At 41.9% G+C, this 16626-nt stretch overlaps 1 protein-coding gene across 1 annotated transcript in view; it reads right to left on the reverse strand.

Moving 5' to 3' along the window:
* LOC126252543 (ATP-dependent translocase ABCB1-like) overlaps positions 1 to 16626 on the reverse strand; it is a 305981-nt gene that overhangs the window by 222734 nt on the left and 66621 nt on the right. The window contains exons 6-7 of the mRNA XM_049953441.1: positions 14545 to 14847; positions 8430 to 8530 (exon numbers count right to left, since the gene is read on the reverse strand). Of these exons, the coding sequence (XP_049809398.1) occupies positions 8430 to 8530; positions 14545 to 14847 (404 nt within the window). The remainder of the gene's footprint in view (positions 1 to 8429; positions 8531 to 14544; positions 14848 to 16626) is intronic.

Raw genomic sequence — 16626 nt, forward strand, 5'->3', positions numbered from 1 at the left:
ACGGCGGTAGCTTGCAGTCGTCAAAACTAGATAAATCAAAATTTTGAGCTGTAGAGCATTTTTCACTTTTCGTTTTATATGTTTGTGTAAAAATGTTTAATCTAACAAATGGTCATGATTAAGGTTTTTGTCGAATAATCTGCACGTGAATTCTTCTGAGACGTTCTGTTGCGTTGGCAGAAGAGCCAACACCGTATTACTAGAGGAGGCCGAAATGCACGCGTCTTAGCTCACGCAGAGTGGCGTGAGGAGGGAAGAACTATACTGACGTGAGGTCTGGAACATGACAAGGAATAAGAATTCAGAAAGCGGACGTCATTAGTTTGATACTTAACTTTAATCCATTAATGATGAACGTCGCTCTTGACGGTACATGATTCACAATATTATCTGTTCAGAATACATTCTAGTAACTGAATATGGCGCCTTGCTAGGTCGTAGCAAATGAAGGCTATGCTAAACTGTCATCTCTGCAAATGAGAGCGTATGTAGCCAGTAAACCAACGCTAACAAAGTCGGCTGTACAACTGGGGCGAGTGCTAGGGAGTCTCTCTAGACTAGACCTACCGTGTGGCGGCGCTCGGTCTGCAATCACTGATAGTGGCGACACGGGGTCCGACGTATACTAACGGACCGCGGCCGATTTAAAGGCTACCACCTAGCAAGTGTGGTGTCTGGCGGTGACACCACACGTTCAGTACCTTCTCAGCATCTCACTACCTTTTGGTAGTGTGTAGAATTTTTCAGCATTGTCAATCTTTTTTTTTTTTAACTTGTACTAGAGTACAGGTTTGTAATCGCCGATGGTAATAGCATGTAAAACAGGTAAAAGTTTTGCTACAGCAAACCGATTGTTCATACAGAAGTGAAGCATCAATGTAACGGCGGGAATTACTAACGCTAACATCCAACAAACTTTTTAAAAATTCCATAGTCATAAGCATTATAATTAAAACATCGGTTTTGACTACTGAACAGATACTCGACCTCGTTGGGCAGTCTTCTGACTGGTCTGACGCGGCCCGCAAAGAATTCCTCTACTGCGCCGATCTCTTCATCTCAGAGTAGCACTTGCAACCTACGTCCTGTCCTCACGTATTAGCTGGATATATTCCAATCTCTGTGTTCCCCTACAATTTTTGCCATTTACAGCTCCCCCCCCCCCCCCCCAGTACCACATAATTCATTCCCTGATGTATTAACGGATGTCCTATCATCTAGTCCCTCCTCCTTGTCAGTGTTTTCCACACATTCCTTTCCTATCCGATTCTGCTAAGAAACTCCTCATTCCTACCTTATCAGTCCACCTAATTTTCACATTCGCCTGTAGCACCACATCTCAAATGCTTCGATTCACTTCTTTTCCGGGTTTCCCACAGTCAGCGTTTTACTACCATACAATACTGTACTCCAAACGTACATTCGCAGAAATTTTTCCTCACTTTAAGGCCTATGTTTCATGCTAGCAAACATCTCTTGGGCAGAAACGGCCTTCTTACAGGGGATAGTCTGCTTTTGATGTACTTCTTGCTCCATCCAGCATTGGTTACTTTGCTGCCTGGGTAGCAAAATTCCTTAACTTCATCTGCTTCGTGTCCCTCAATCCTGATGTTAAGTTTTTCGCTGTTCTCGTTTCTGCTACTTCCCATTACTTTCGTCTTTCTTTGATTTACTCCCAATCCAAATTCTGTACTTATTAGATTGTTCATTCCCTTCGGCATATCATATAACTCTTCTCCACTTTCACTTAGGATAGCAATGTCATAAGCGAATCGTATCATTGATACCCTTTCATCCTAATTTTTAATTCCACTCCTGAACCTTTCTTTTATTTCCATGATTGCTTCTTTAATGTACAGACTGAACAGTAGGGGGGGGGAGGGGGGAAGACTACACCCCCTGGCATACACTCTTTTTAACCCGAGTGCTTCGTTCTTGGTCGTCCACTCTTACTGTTCCCTCTTGGCTGTTGTACATATTGTATATTACCCGTCTCTCCCTAAACCTTGATCCCGTTTTTCTCAGAATTTTGAACATCTTGCAGTATTTTACATTGTCGAACCCTTTTTCCGGGTCGACAAATCAAATGACCGTGTCTTGATTTTCCTTCATCCTTGCTTCCCTTATCAACTACAACGTCAGAATTGCCTCTCTGGTGCCTTTACCTTTTCTAGATCCGAAACATCCTCAATTTTCTTCTCCATCCTTCTATATATTATTATTGTCAGCAACTTGGATTCATGAGCTGCTAAGCTGATTGTGTGATAATTCTCGCACTTATCGGCTCTTACGGTCTTCGGAATTTTGAAGGTGATATTTGTCCGAAAGTCAGATAGTATAACCCAAGATCTCCTCTTCTACACACTTACGTGAACAGTCGCTGAGTTGCCACTTCTCCCAATAATTTTAGAAATTCTCTACCCCTTCTATCTTATTTGACCTCAAATGTGCCAAAGCTATTTTAAATTCTGATTCTAATACTAGATCGACTATCTCTTCTACACTGGCTTCTGGTTCTTCTCCTATTCCATCATCAGACAAGTCTTCATAATCCCAAAGGCCTTCAGTGTATTCTTTCCACCTATCCACTCTCTCCTCTGCATTTGATAGTGGAATTCCTCTTGCAGTCTTAATGTTACCAGTCTTGCTTTTCATTTCATGGTAGTTTTGACTTTCCAATATACTGAGTCAGTCCTTCCAACAATCATTTATTTTTAGATTTTTTCACATTTTACACGCAGCCATTTCTCCTTAGCTTCCCTGCACTTCCCGTTTATTTGATTTCCAAGTGACTTGTATATCTGAATTCCTGAATTTCCCTAAACATTTTTGTAATTCTTTCTTTCAGCAATCATCTGAAGTAGTTCTTCTGTTACCTATTGTTCCTTCACAGTTACCTTCTTTATTCCCATGTTTTTCTTGCCAGCTTCTATAATTTACGTTTTCAGAGACGTCCATTCATCTTCAACTTAATTTGCTGCTGAAGTATTCCCTATCACAGTATCTATAGCCTTAAAGAACTTCAAGGTATCTCTTCACTCCTGAGTACTTCCGTACCCCATTTCTTAGCTCACTGATTCTTACTGCCTAGCCTCTCAACCTTCAGTCTACTCTTTACTATTGCGAAATGGTGATCTGAGTCTATATCTCCTCCTTAGTATGCTTTATAATCCAGTATCTCATTTCGGAATCTCTGCCCGATCACGATGTTATCTAACTAATATCTTCTCAAATCTCCCTGCCTTTTCCTCCTCTTGTGATTCTTGAACAGAGTACTTGCTATTACTAGCTGAATTTTTTTACAAAACTCAATTAGACTTAGCCCTCTCTCATGCCTTGCCCCAAGTCAATATTCTCCTCTGACCATATTCTTCTACTCTTTCCCCTACAACTGCATTTCAGTTCCCTATGACTATTAGATTTTCATCTCCATCTACGTACTGTTTTATCCTTTCTCTATCCTCGTATAGTTTCTCTATCTTTTCATCTTCAGCTTGCGACTTCGGCATGTATACCTGAGCTATCGTCGTCGGTGTTGATTTGCTGTCGATTCTGACGAGAACGTCCCTAGCATTGAGATGTTCACTGTAGAACACCTTTTACCCTAACTTTCCTTTCATAACGAATCCTACTCCCGTTGCACCATTTTCTGCTGCTGTTGATACTACACCATACTCCCCTGATCAAAATTCCTTGTTTTCTTCCTTTTTACCTTCACTGATCCCTACTGTATCTAGAATGAGCCTTTGCATTTCCCTTTGCCGATGTTCTAGCTTGCCTACCACATTAAAGCTTCTGACTTTCCACGCCCCGATTCGTAGAACGTTATCCTTCAACTGATCATTCAATTGTTTTCTCATGGTCACCTGCACCCTCTCAGTCCCCTCCTGGAGATCCGAATGGGGAACTATCCAGGGATCTTTTGACAATGCAGAGATCATCGTGACACTTTTTCAATGACCTGTGGATACTGGTTATGTGTCTTTAATGCAGTGGTTTCCATTGCTTTTTGCATCATCATGCAGTTGATCATTGCTGATTCTTCCGCCTTTAGGGGAAGTTTCACACTCCAAGGTGAAGAGAGTGCCCTGAACCTCTGTCCTCTCCTCCGCCCTCTTTGACAAGGTCGTTGGTAGAATGAGGGTGACTTATGCCGGAAGTCTTCGGCAGCGCATGTTGATTATTAATTAAAATTTATACGGTTGCGGGTTTCGGACCCAGGAGCGAGTATTTTTTCATTACTAATCAAAGACGCTTCCCTCCCCTTTTTCTTTTGCGTTTTGTTCGTTATTGTTCGTTGTATTTGGTCCTAGCGGACGTCACATGACATCCGTTGAAGTTCGTTGTTGATCCCTTCACTCAGTTTTTTCATTACTGAGACCAGCCAACTCCCTGACCGAACACGCTGACCTACCGCGCCGGCATCCCTAGAACGCGGGTACCATGTGAATCCAATATTCATAGCTCATGTGATTAATGCGAATGGTTTTGATCGCGATAATCTGCATCGTATCCTGTTGTGACCAATTAATAATTAAAAATTCGGCCGGAGCTTCTTTTAGATTTTATAACTCTCAATTTCTTTGCGAAGCTGTGAGATGTGAGTCGAGGGACAAGAACGTAACAAGCAAATAGTAGTTCTCAACATTGGAGAGTAACAATTGCTGAAACGTTCTTTTTATTTCTGGAATTACTGGTGACATCGCTAAAATTTGTAAACAGTATTTTGGTAATCGTTAGAGGCATCCAATTTTTTTGAACGATAAACCGAGTGGCTTCTAGAAAGTTCGGTAAACTTTGTCGATATTTTTAAAAATGCACCCAGACCAAATGTTGCTCTTAAATTCTCTGAAAACAAACGTTTCCGTAATAAAATGACAGAATCTAAGTACATTTTTAACATCAGACGTATTGTAATAATACCATCTGCCAATTTCTTTGACATAGCAGAAATGAACCCCTGTGGTACTGTGGGGTTTTTGACCGTTACTGCCCACCTAATTGGGTTCAGGCTCATCTACTCTAACGATTTTATGTGGTTTTGGTCGTAAAACGATGATACATGGTTTTGGTCGTAAACTCTCCTTCTATAATGAACTGTGGAGAGGAGATTCGAAAGAATCACTGATAAACAGATGTAAAAATTGTGAACTAGATCAAGGATGGACTTACGCATCACTCCTGATCAATGGCATAAACAGAGATAAACTGGTGGCCTAGAAGATACAGAAAAAGAGTGAATCAAGAATTGTAAATGGCTGACATACCCATTCTTGTTGCCACAGGGACGTCACGTAAAAATGCTGGAAGCTAGTTTTGAAAAAGTCTGGATAACTGGCCCTGTGAGACTATGCTGTAACACAACAGGCCCAATGAACTGATTCTGTACCATACCACACCCGACATTTCCAGAGAAGTGTTCTTGAAAATGTGGATCCACATAACTATGTGGGTTTTCGTCGGTCCACCGATGTGAGTTATGAGTTTAACTGATATCGTGAAGACTGAAAGTACACTATGTCATCGAAAGTATCAGGACACCTGGCTGAAAATGACTTACAAGTTCGTGGCGACCTCCATCGGTAATGATGAAATTCAATATGGTGTTGGCCCACCCTTAGCCTTGATGACAGCTTCCACTCTCGCAGGCATACGTTCAATAAGGTGCTGGAAGGTTACTTGGGGACTGGCAGCCCATTCGTCGCGGAGTGCTGCACTGAGGAGAGGTATTGTTGTCGCTCGATGAGGCCTGGCACGAAGTCGGTGTTCCAAAACATTCCAAAGGTGTTCTACAGGATTCAGGTCATGACTCTGTGGAGGCCAGTCCATTACAGGGATGTTATTTTCGTGTAACCACTCCGCCAGAGGTCATGCATTATGAACAGGTGCTCGATCGTGTTGAAAGATGCGGTCTCCATCCCCGAATTTCTCTTCAACAATGGAAAGCAAGAAGGCGCTTGAAACATCAATGTAGGCCTGTGCTGTGATAGTGCCACGCAAAACAACAAGGGGTGCAAGCCCCCTCCATGAAAAATACGACCACACCATAACACCACCGCCTCCGAATTTTACTGCTGGCACTACACACGCTGGCAGACACCGTTCACCGGGCATTCGCCATACCCATACCGTGCCATCGGATCGCCATATTGTGTACCGTGATTCGTCACTCCACACAACATTTTCCACAGTTCAGTAGTTCAATGTTTACGCTCCTTACATGAAGCGAGGCGTCGTTTGGAATTTACCGGATTGATGTGTGGGTTATGAGCAGCCGCTCGACCATGAAATCCAAGTTTTCGCATATCCTGCCTAACTGTCATAGTACTTGTAGTGAATCCTGATGCAGATTGGAATTCCAGTGTGATGATCTGGATAGATGTCTGCCTATTACACATTACGACCCTCTTCAACTGTCGGCGGTCTCTGTCAGTCAAAAACGAGGTCGGCCTGTACGCTTTTGTGCTCTACGTGTCCCTTCAAGTTTCTACTTCCCCATCATATCGGAAACAGTGGAACTAGGGATGTTTAGGAGTGTGGAAATCTCGCATACAGACGTATGACACAAGTGACACCGAATCACCTGACCACCTTCGAAATCCGTGAGTTCCGCGGAGGGCCCCATTCTGCTCTCTCAATATGTCTAATGACTACTGAGGTCGCTGATATGGTGTACCTGGCAGTAGGTGGCAGCACAATGCACCTAATATGAAGTACGTATGTTTGGGGATTTCCGGATATTTTTCATCACATAGTGTGACAAGCTGAAGCAGACGAGCTTACCCTGGAAATTTAGGAGATTTCTTTGCAGTGACAGACCCAGCCATTGAATGGACTGAAAATTTAGACATTAATTCGTAGATTTAATTGTTTAGTTCTACTGATTTCGTAAAATTAAGCAATTCACGAATGTTAGCTGCAGTTCAGTTTGTGCTGACATATGCTAAAGAAAAAATGTTAGCTCCTAAAATATTAACTATTTCTCCTGAAACAACTCATATGTCGTTTTCTTTCTTAATTTTTTGTAAGCGTTTCTTATACGCCCTGTATGACACCACAACATTCATGTCATTTTCTTTTTTGTTAGCTACGTGTGTATATAATGCGCTTCAATCACAAGGCCTCCGTTCTGGGATACAACTATAGCAAATAATTAATCACACCCATTACCACAGAATCCGTTGTCTCCAATACGTATTTTATGTAAATCAAGTGATTATCATAATTGACGATGTTAGAATACTATCAGTCACGTTCCATCGTTGCTTTCTATTAGTCACACAATTAATTTGGTTCTTCTATTTATTGCGTAATTGTTGGGCGAGGTCGCTGGCTGAGTGTTACAATTTTAAAATGCGATAGTGGCGTGGCCACTAATCAGGTCTGCAGCTTGCGCATGTTCCATATTAGGGCGTGACAAGCCTTGAATCAGCAATGTCCGGTAGCTGAAATCTGCTAATGTAGAGTCACGTGGGATACGTATCCGTCCGAGATCATAATGCGAGCTAACAAAGTCTTTGAGACTGCTGATACGGTTTCAGTAATGTTTTGTCATTCCTTATAAATATTTCCAAATCACTTTCACTGGTTTTCCAGTTTCACATCAATTGCTCGGTGATGAATCATTGTAGCATGATGTAAGGTACCAAGTTTAGGAACAGCTGGATGGCCCACGCAACACGTCGAAGACAGGTGTGCACTTTGTTCCATTTTCGATGGACTCAACTTTTATTCTGACCCGATCTTTGTTCTGTTCTCCCTGTATATGTTAAGCGACGCTCCGTATTTCACTAAGAGCTCTGTTAACGTTTAATCGTACCACGTTCAAATGGTTAAAATGGCTCTGAGCACTATGGGACTCAATTTCTGAGGTCATTAGTCCCCTAGAACTTAGAACTAGTTAAACCTAACTAACATAAGTACGTCACACACATCGATGTCCGAGGCAGGATTCGAACCTGCGACCGTAGCAGTCTCGCGGTTCCAGACTGCAGCGCCTAGAACCGCACGGCCACTTCGGCCGGCTCGTACCACGTAATAAGGTTTCTTTCCGTCCCATTCCAGGAATGTGAGAACAATAACTGTAAACATCCGTCTCCAAGACCGCTATGGATGCGATACGAATGGGGTTAATGAAATATAATTGTAGAATTGCGTAGAAAAATGGGCTGCTGAAATTTTCTATTTGTATAAGGCTACTATCACATTATCCTGAATTACGCACAAAATTACATCCATGTCTATAGATGAGATCTGCTCAGGAGAGCGTATGGGAATTGGCAAATGCTATACTCCACATATCAAAAAGAGTCATGCATTTAGTTCGTATTCAAACTACAACCAAGCAAGCTTCGAAAATGCTGTTATATGATTAGGGCGAGCCGAATATTTGAGGCTGACAGGCGTCAAAAGAGCGTGCTTTTACTTACTCGGTCATACTGCTTGCGAACTCCCCAGTTTGCTGCGTATCGTACCAGCCAATATCCTGCTGCAGGGCAGACTTCAGGAATAGATCACGTATCCGATGAACCTACAGAAACAAAATTCGTGTCTTACAATATACTTCTTCGACAGGCCACACAAAGTTTAAAAAACCTGGACAAAGAATACAGATTTTCTAGTTTTTATATTCCCTTTGTAACACTCAAGAGAATCTTCGGATTTGAATTCTACTCCGCACAATCGAACGGAACTGCAAAATTTGTACTGTCCTTAATGAATTAGATTTCTCTTCTTACCGTCGGCAACAATAGTAACTTTTATCAAAGGCGTGATGGAGTTGGAAACATGATTATCATGTAGCGTTCCATCGACGGTTTACCACAAGAAGTGGTGGAGGCAAGTGAATGTGGACTTGAAAATGGAAACTTCTAAAGTATGTGATAAGATCACATAAATCTACTGTGACTCTCTGTTTCACAAATTTGCTTTACTCCGTTATAAGGCTTACTAGAACGCTCTTGGTTCAAATGGCTCTTTGCACTATGGGACTCAACTTCTGAAGTCATCAGTCCCCTAGAACTTAGAACTACTTAAACCTAACTAACCTAATGACATCACACACACCCATGACCGAGGAAGGATTCAAACCTGCGACCGTAGCGGTCGCGCGGTTCCAGACTGTAGCGCCTAGAACCGCTCGGCCATTCCGGCCGGCTACTAGAATGCTCTCTGTGAAGCGTTCCTGGTGCCACATATAAACACTAGCTCTCTAGCAAGCAGCTGTCGCGGTGCGAACGACATATTCTTGCTGAAAGCTGCAAATTGCAGATCGTTTCAAAGAACACTGAAACGTTCTTATTAATGGAACGGCACCGAAAGACAACTTTTATTTCATGCGCGGAAGATCCTGAACTTGCTTTCGTCATTCACATGGGTGTTATATTGTGAAAATCTGTTTTGATATGCGAGGCCCTTGGGTAACAACAATCTTATTGTGAGACGTCAATTAGTATCATATAGTCAATATCCTGTGGTACATCATGCATGTCTGAAGGACGTTTCGCAGTACACCGCTAAACAGAGACACTGTAAATAGTATTATACACCCCGAGACAGGCCGCGACAATAATAATTAAGTCTCTCCATATGTGGGAATCACAGCAGTTGCGCAAGTGCAGGACGTAGACACTCAGTGATATATGAAGATTTGAGTTGATCCTGGAGGCGTGCCCGGATACCCAGAGTCGTTAAGGAGACCACTGGCGCAAAGCGGGAAATGCGAGTTCGAGTCCCGGTCCGGCATAAATTTTCATTTGCCACAAAAAAAAAAAAAAAATGTGCAGAAGCAGTCTAATAGCATTCGAAATTCCGTCAGTATTTCATCAGCCGTTTGCTTTACCTGTTTGAATACTGCAGAATTAAAGTGTTGTTGTTACCGCTGCCTCAGTGATTCCACGACAGCCGGAGAAGAGGTTCTTTGTACCTCCTGCCTAACCAACCATCCTGTAATGTCATCTTGACATGTTACGGGATCTAGAAGGCTCAAATCTCTCTGGCCCGTAACGGAAAGTGTCAGAAGTGATCTTTAACTTCGAGAAATGTCGTGGGCCATCATACATCATCTGCGCAGTGGTGTCAGTGGAAAATCTGCGGGTCTTAAGTCGTCTTAATGTGCGGCGGCTTGTACTCATGAGAGGGGCTCTACCTAGTTGCAGCTGCTTCTTAACTGTCAAATGGGTTGGGTGGTTTCTGGACGTCTTAACTATTACCGTTGCTCTTCCTGAAGGACGCCGCTCGCAGTAGTTGCAGAGTCGTCTCTGAGGTCTGAATCGGTGACAGTGACGGATACCGTAAGACATTAATGTTATTTGGTACTAATTGGCGCCGACGCTTAAGAACGTTTGCATGCTGGTACCTGAATTTGTTGGGCGCCATGCACGGCTTGGCTGATGTTTCCTTGCCGCCGTTGTGTTTTGTTACTGTACATAAATAAGGGTCGACGGCATCTTAGCACAAGCCATGTCGACTAGGTTGCAGCTGTATGAAGTTACTAGGGAGTAATCCGTTTCGAAAACTGAGAACAGTGCCGAATTGTAATATTCAGATGAGTAACGTTATCACCGATGCTAACAGAACTAGTTATTCCAGGCATTGATCACGGCATGTAATTCGTTAGTAGAGCGTATTGCAATAAACTGTTCAGTTTAAATAAAATCATTTATGTTATGTTTCTAGCTTGGATAACCAAGTCATAAAAATTTCAGCATACTTATCAATTGCAAATAAGTATTTCAAAATTTGGTGGTATTATAACCGTGTGAGAAATCACTGTAATTAATAGGTAATGGAAATTTTGATATTTGATAACTGTAGTAAAGAAATTGTTAGGAGAATCTTTAAAATTATTATGAAGACACGTGTTCGTTGGATGCTGAAACTGTAATGAAGGCACTGTGTTTTAAAGGAATATGTCACACGCACTCCAGCTTAGCCGTTCCACTCACTAGGAGCTAGAAGTGGTTTGAATCATGAGTCTGCTGATTGATTTGATGCGGCCAACCATTAATTCCTCTTCTGCGCCAATCTCTGCATTCAGAGTAGCACTTGCAGCCAACGTCAACAATTATTCGCTAGATATATTCCAATTTCTGTCTTCCTCTACATTTTTTACCATCTGTAGCTCCCTCTAGTATCATGGAAGATGTTCCTTGATACCTTAACTGATGTCCTATCATATTGTCCTTTCTTCATGTCAGTGTTTTCCACATATTCCGTTCCTCGCCGATTCTGCGTAAAACCTCCTCATTCCTTACCTTGTCAGTCCACTTAATCTTCAACATCTCAAATGCTTCTATTCGCTTGTGTTTCGGTTTTTCCACAGTTAATGTTTCACTATCATACAATGCTCTGCTCCAAATGTACAGTCTTAGAAATTTCTTCCTCAAATTAAGGCCCATGTTTGATACTAGTAGGTTTATCTAAGGGCGAAAGACTACATCCCTGTCTTACATCGGAGCATTTCATCCTTGGTCTTCCACTTTTATTGTTCCCCCTTGGGAATTGTACATGTCTCAACACAGGATTATACAGCCAAACGTTTGCAAAAATGAGCACAGTTGCTCTAATTTCTGACCATTGCTTGTTCGCAATGTAATTTTACGGTTTATCAAAATTTCATTCTGATGAAGACGCCCTTAATAGGAGTCGAAACCTAGGTCAATGTACCAAACAATTATCTGGAACCAGTTGGCTGTATAATCCTATGTTGAAACTAGTAAACGGTTGTTGAGTAACAGCCATGTTTAAAACTGTCTCGCACATGTTGTATATATAGCTACCCCTATTTTCCTCAGAACCGCGAACATCATGTAACATTTGACACTATCGAACGCTTTTTCCAGGTCGACAGATCCTATGACCATGTCTTGAATTTTCTTTAGTTTTGCTTCCATTTTCAACAGCTTCTCTGATGCCTTTACCTTTCCCAAAGAAAGACTAATTGTCATTCAACACATTCTCAGTGTTCTTTTCTTTCTTCTGTACATTATTCTTTTCAGTAACGTGAATGCATGAGCTGTTAATCTGGTTGTGCGATATTTCTTTCACTTGTCAGGTCTTGCAAGTCTTTTAAATTGTGTGGATGATACTTTTCCGATGGTCAGATGCTATATCGCCACAATCATACAACGCGATTAGTCGTTTTGTTGCCACTTCGCCCAATGTTTTTAGAAATTCTGATGGAATGTTCTCTATCCCTTCTCCCTTATTTGATCTTAACTCTTCCAAAGCCCTTCCAAATTCTGATTCTAATACTGGATCTCCCATCTCTTCTACATCGACTCCTGGTTCTTCTTCCGCTCTCTCCTCTGCATTTAACAGTGGAATTCCTATTGCTTTTAATTTCATACCATTTCCACCGCTCTCTCCTCTGCCTTTAACAGTGGAATTCCTATTGCAATCTAAATGTTACCACCTTTGCTTTTAATTTCACGGAAGGTCGTTTAGACTTTCCAATATGCTGAGTCATTCATCCTGACAATCATTTCTGTTTAGATTCCTTCACATTTTACATGCAGCCATTTCTCCTTAGATTCCCTGCACTTCCCATTTATTTCACTCCTAAGTAACTTGTATTTCCCTAAATATTTTTATACTTCTTTCTTTCAGCGATCATCTGAAGTATTCCTTCCGTTACCTATGGTTTCTTCGCAGTTACCTTTTTTATATCTATGTCTTTCTTTCCAGAGTATACGATTTACGTTTTTAAGGACGCCCATTGTTCTTCAACTGAACTGGCTACTGAGGTATTCCTTACCGCAGTATCTACAGCCTTAGAGAACTTCAAGGTATCTCTTTATTCCTGAGTACTTCCGTACCCCATTTCTTTGCTCACTGATTCTTACTGACTAGTCTCTTAAACTTCAGTCCACTCTTTACTACTACTAAATAGTCTACATCTCTTTAGTACTACTAAAGAGTCCATATCTCCTCCTGGGTACATCTTACAATCTAGTATCTCACTTATGAATCTCTGCCTGATCATGATGTTATCCAACCAAAATCTTCCCGTATCTTTCGGCCTTTTCCTGCTATTGTGATTCTTGAACAGAGTATTCGCTATTATTAGCTGAAATTTGTTTCAGAACTCAGTCTTTCTCCTCTCTCATGTCTACTACCAAGCCCATATTCTCCTGTAGCTTTTTCTTCTTCTCCTACAACCGCGTTGCAATTCCCCATGACTCCCTTTACGTGCTGAATTACCCATTCATTTTCCTCACATAGTTTCTCTATCTCTTCATCCTCGGCTTACGACGTTGGCAAGTACTCGTATACCCTGTCACAGTGAAACTTCTGACACTCTCCACAACCTGACTCGTAGAACGTTATCCTTTCATTGGGTATGTAATCTTTTCCTCGTGGTTCCCCCCCCCCCTCCAACCTGACTCATAGAACGTTATCCTTTCATTGGGTATGTAATCTTTTCCTCGTGGTCCCCCCTCCCCTCCAACCTGACTCGCAGAACGTTATCCTTTCATTGGGTATGTAATCTTTTCCTCGTGGTTCCCCCCCCCCCCCCCCTCCTCCACCCGTATCCAAATGGACGCGAGAAATCATTCCGGAATGGAGGGATCGTCACGATACTTTCTCAGTTCCAGGTCACATGTCCTCTGGATACACATTACGTGCCCTTTGCAGTGGTTTCCATTGCCTTCTGCATCCTCATGGCGTTGACCATTGCTGACAGTTTGTCATCCCAAAGGCAAGAGAGTGTCCTGAACCTCTCTGCATCCTTCCGCCGTCTTTGTCAATGCCGTGGGCAGAATGTGGATGACTTCTTATGCCACAAGTCTTTTCCCACCAAGGCTGATGATTTTTATTCAGAACGTAAGCGAGGGCAGATTTCGTTACCTGGATCGAGTAAGTTTTGATTGCTAATCAAAGACGGTACACATCGTCCACGGGTACCATTTTGCGTGCAGTGTTACAGAAACAACTTGGTTTTGTTTGACTGTTCCACCCACACTTATTGTAAAGTCAGAATGGAAAGCTATGTTTATAGTGAAATTTGTGAAGGTTAACAAGGGCGCAGATCACAGTAATTTCAGAGGTAATAACAGAGGGGCTTTCGTCGGCATCCAGTTCGTTAGATGTACGCAATGTAATTTACTTTAGGCATAGTGCCCCCTATAACAGGATATGGGCATTAGACCAGAAAGTGTGGCAAGTGTAGATGATTACCTCTCAGCTGAAGGATTTCAGCTGTGTCAAGAGATGTTACAGTAGCATCAAGTATCCATGTTTTTATCCTGCTATGTTCATCCTAGTGTGTTAGGCAAAGGTTTAATAATGACTGAATTAAGGGCAGAGGTGGTAAAACTAGGGAATTGGTTCAGTCTTTATTAGAACTGGTAGTTCTACTTAGGGCATATAACACATAGCAACATGTTCTTGTTGTTATGGTTTGACAGAAATGAGCTACAGCGTTTCAGCAACTATTGTTGTCCAGTGTTTTGAACACTATATACACTCAGCGAAAGAAAGTCGTCTCCACTGCACGTAGGCGTTTCCGTCCTTCATCCGACACTTCAGTGCTGCACTTACCTGACGGTATGCGACATAGTTGAAGGTGAAGACGCAGACGTAGGTGAAGAGGAAGGTGGCGGCGCCCAGGATGGCACTGTAGATGACGAACTGCCGGACACCGTGCAGGAAGACACGCACCGCCACGTCGGGCACATGCTCGCCCGCGGCCGTGGCGTTGACCAACGCGGACCCGAAGTCCACCATGACGCCCGTCAGGTCTCCAAACAGCAGGTTGCTGAGAGGTGCGCCTACGCCGGCGCCCGCCGCCGCCAAAACTCCTAGGGCCAGCAGCCAGCGCTCCCATGCGGTCGAGAAGCGGAACTAAACAGCAAGTGAGGCGAAAGCGTCAGGGATTAGTGCCATATCGACGGCGGAGTCAGGAACTGTAAAGGATTTCATGTTCTAACACGTATACATTTTTTACGTATCACTCCAGTAGTCCGATTTAAGTCAGCCGAAAACTGACAGACAGTCGGCTGGACTACTCGTACCACCAACGCACCAACGGCAGCCTGGAGTTGCTGACAAGATAAAACGTAGCTACAGCTCTAATTACAAATAAGAACTGGTTTTTGACATGGTCAGACCAAGTATGGAGATCTATAACATAAGTGATTTTCAGGTACTTTACGTGATTTTTGTAGGAGACAGAAACTTTAAAGCGATTACCTATTCCACGGAGAGAGACACGCTGTGGCTGTTACCTGCAGAGAATACTTGTCGATACGAAGTCGCAACTTCAGACCTTAAATGTCAGATGCCAATTATTTTGAATCTGACTACAGGGCAGCACACTAACAACTTTCAAATCTATGGACCCTAAAGTTAATACTACACTATTTTAGTAACATCAGATGGATTTCAGATAGAGAAAAACGTCAAAAATCAAGTGAATGTAATAAGTACGAACTGAAATGATCTTCAAAAGAGCTTTATTTGCAGAATAACTGAAATACTGCTACAAGTCGATTACCCTTATTTTACTTTTTGTAGCCTCTTTTTAAGAGTGTATCAAGTCCATTGCCTTTTCTGCCAGAATTAGAATGTCATCAGCAAACTTCAAGCCTTTTATTTCTTTTTCCAGAAATTTACTTCACTTTCCAAATATCTCTTTGGTTGCCTTAACTGGTTTGTCAATGTGCTATTTGAATAACTTCCAAAAATATACACGAGATCTAATCGATTACCAGATAATAGAACCCACAAATAAGAAAAGATAAACACAAAGTAATACATCACCAAATTGCTAATCAACTCAACACAGGGATAGGGGTGTGGTGTTGAATGGTGACGCTAGGTATATACTAAATACCACTTCATAAATCTCCCATATGGATTGCAAGAACGACAACAGAATATGTACACACAGAGGCGTTAAAATAATCATTGTTTTATTTATGTTGAATTTATTATGGAACTCTTGTTAGTTGTAATGTTTCCTTCTCTATTTTAGTTCACAATCGGATTTATTTAATCAAAATCGAAACAGAACTACCGAAGTATGGTGGAACTCAACAGTTTGATCACTCAAATCAAATTGCTCATTTCTAATTCTAAAATTGTGTTGTTCAGTTGCTTGGATTTATTTCAGTTCCTCAGACTTTATATGTTAAACAAATACGTAATAACTATTTGGAGTGGCCTTTACAAAATTGAATTGTCTTTTCTTATGTTTTTGTGACCTGGTAGCTTACCACTTCCAGCTTCTTTCTTGAAGTATTATTTCAGTGGCAGCAGAGCGTAGTTGTGGAGGTAAGTGAGCTGTCATATCAGAAAAGACATAAAAAGCAAAATTTAATTTTGTAAAGCTATTTTTACCATGCTGTGTACTGTTCAAGTGTTTTTGTTTACATATGATTCTGGTTTCACTCATGGCACAAAACGTGCTGCCCTTCTTTGAATATTCTCGATGTACTCCGTTAATCCTATCTGGTATGGATCCCATACCGCGCAGTAGTACTCCAATAGAGGACGGACAAACGTAGTATAGGCAATCTCTTTACAAAATCTGTTGCATTTTCTAAGTGTTCTGCCAATAAATCGCTGCCGTTTTATCTCCTCCCCCACAACATTTTCCATGTGTTCTTTCCAATTTGAGTT

The sequence above is a fragment of the Schistocerca nitens genome, chromosome 4, assembly GCF_023898315.1.
Source record: "Schistocerca nitens isolate TAMUIC-IGC-003100 chromosome 4, iqSchNite1.1, whole genome shotgun sequence".
Classification (NCBI taxonomy): domain Eukaryota; kingdom Metazoa; phylum Arthropoda; class Insecta; order Orthoptera; family Acrididae; genus Schistocerca; species Schistocerca nitens.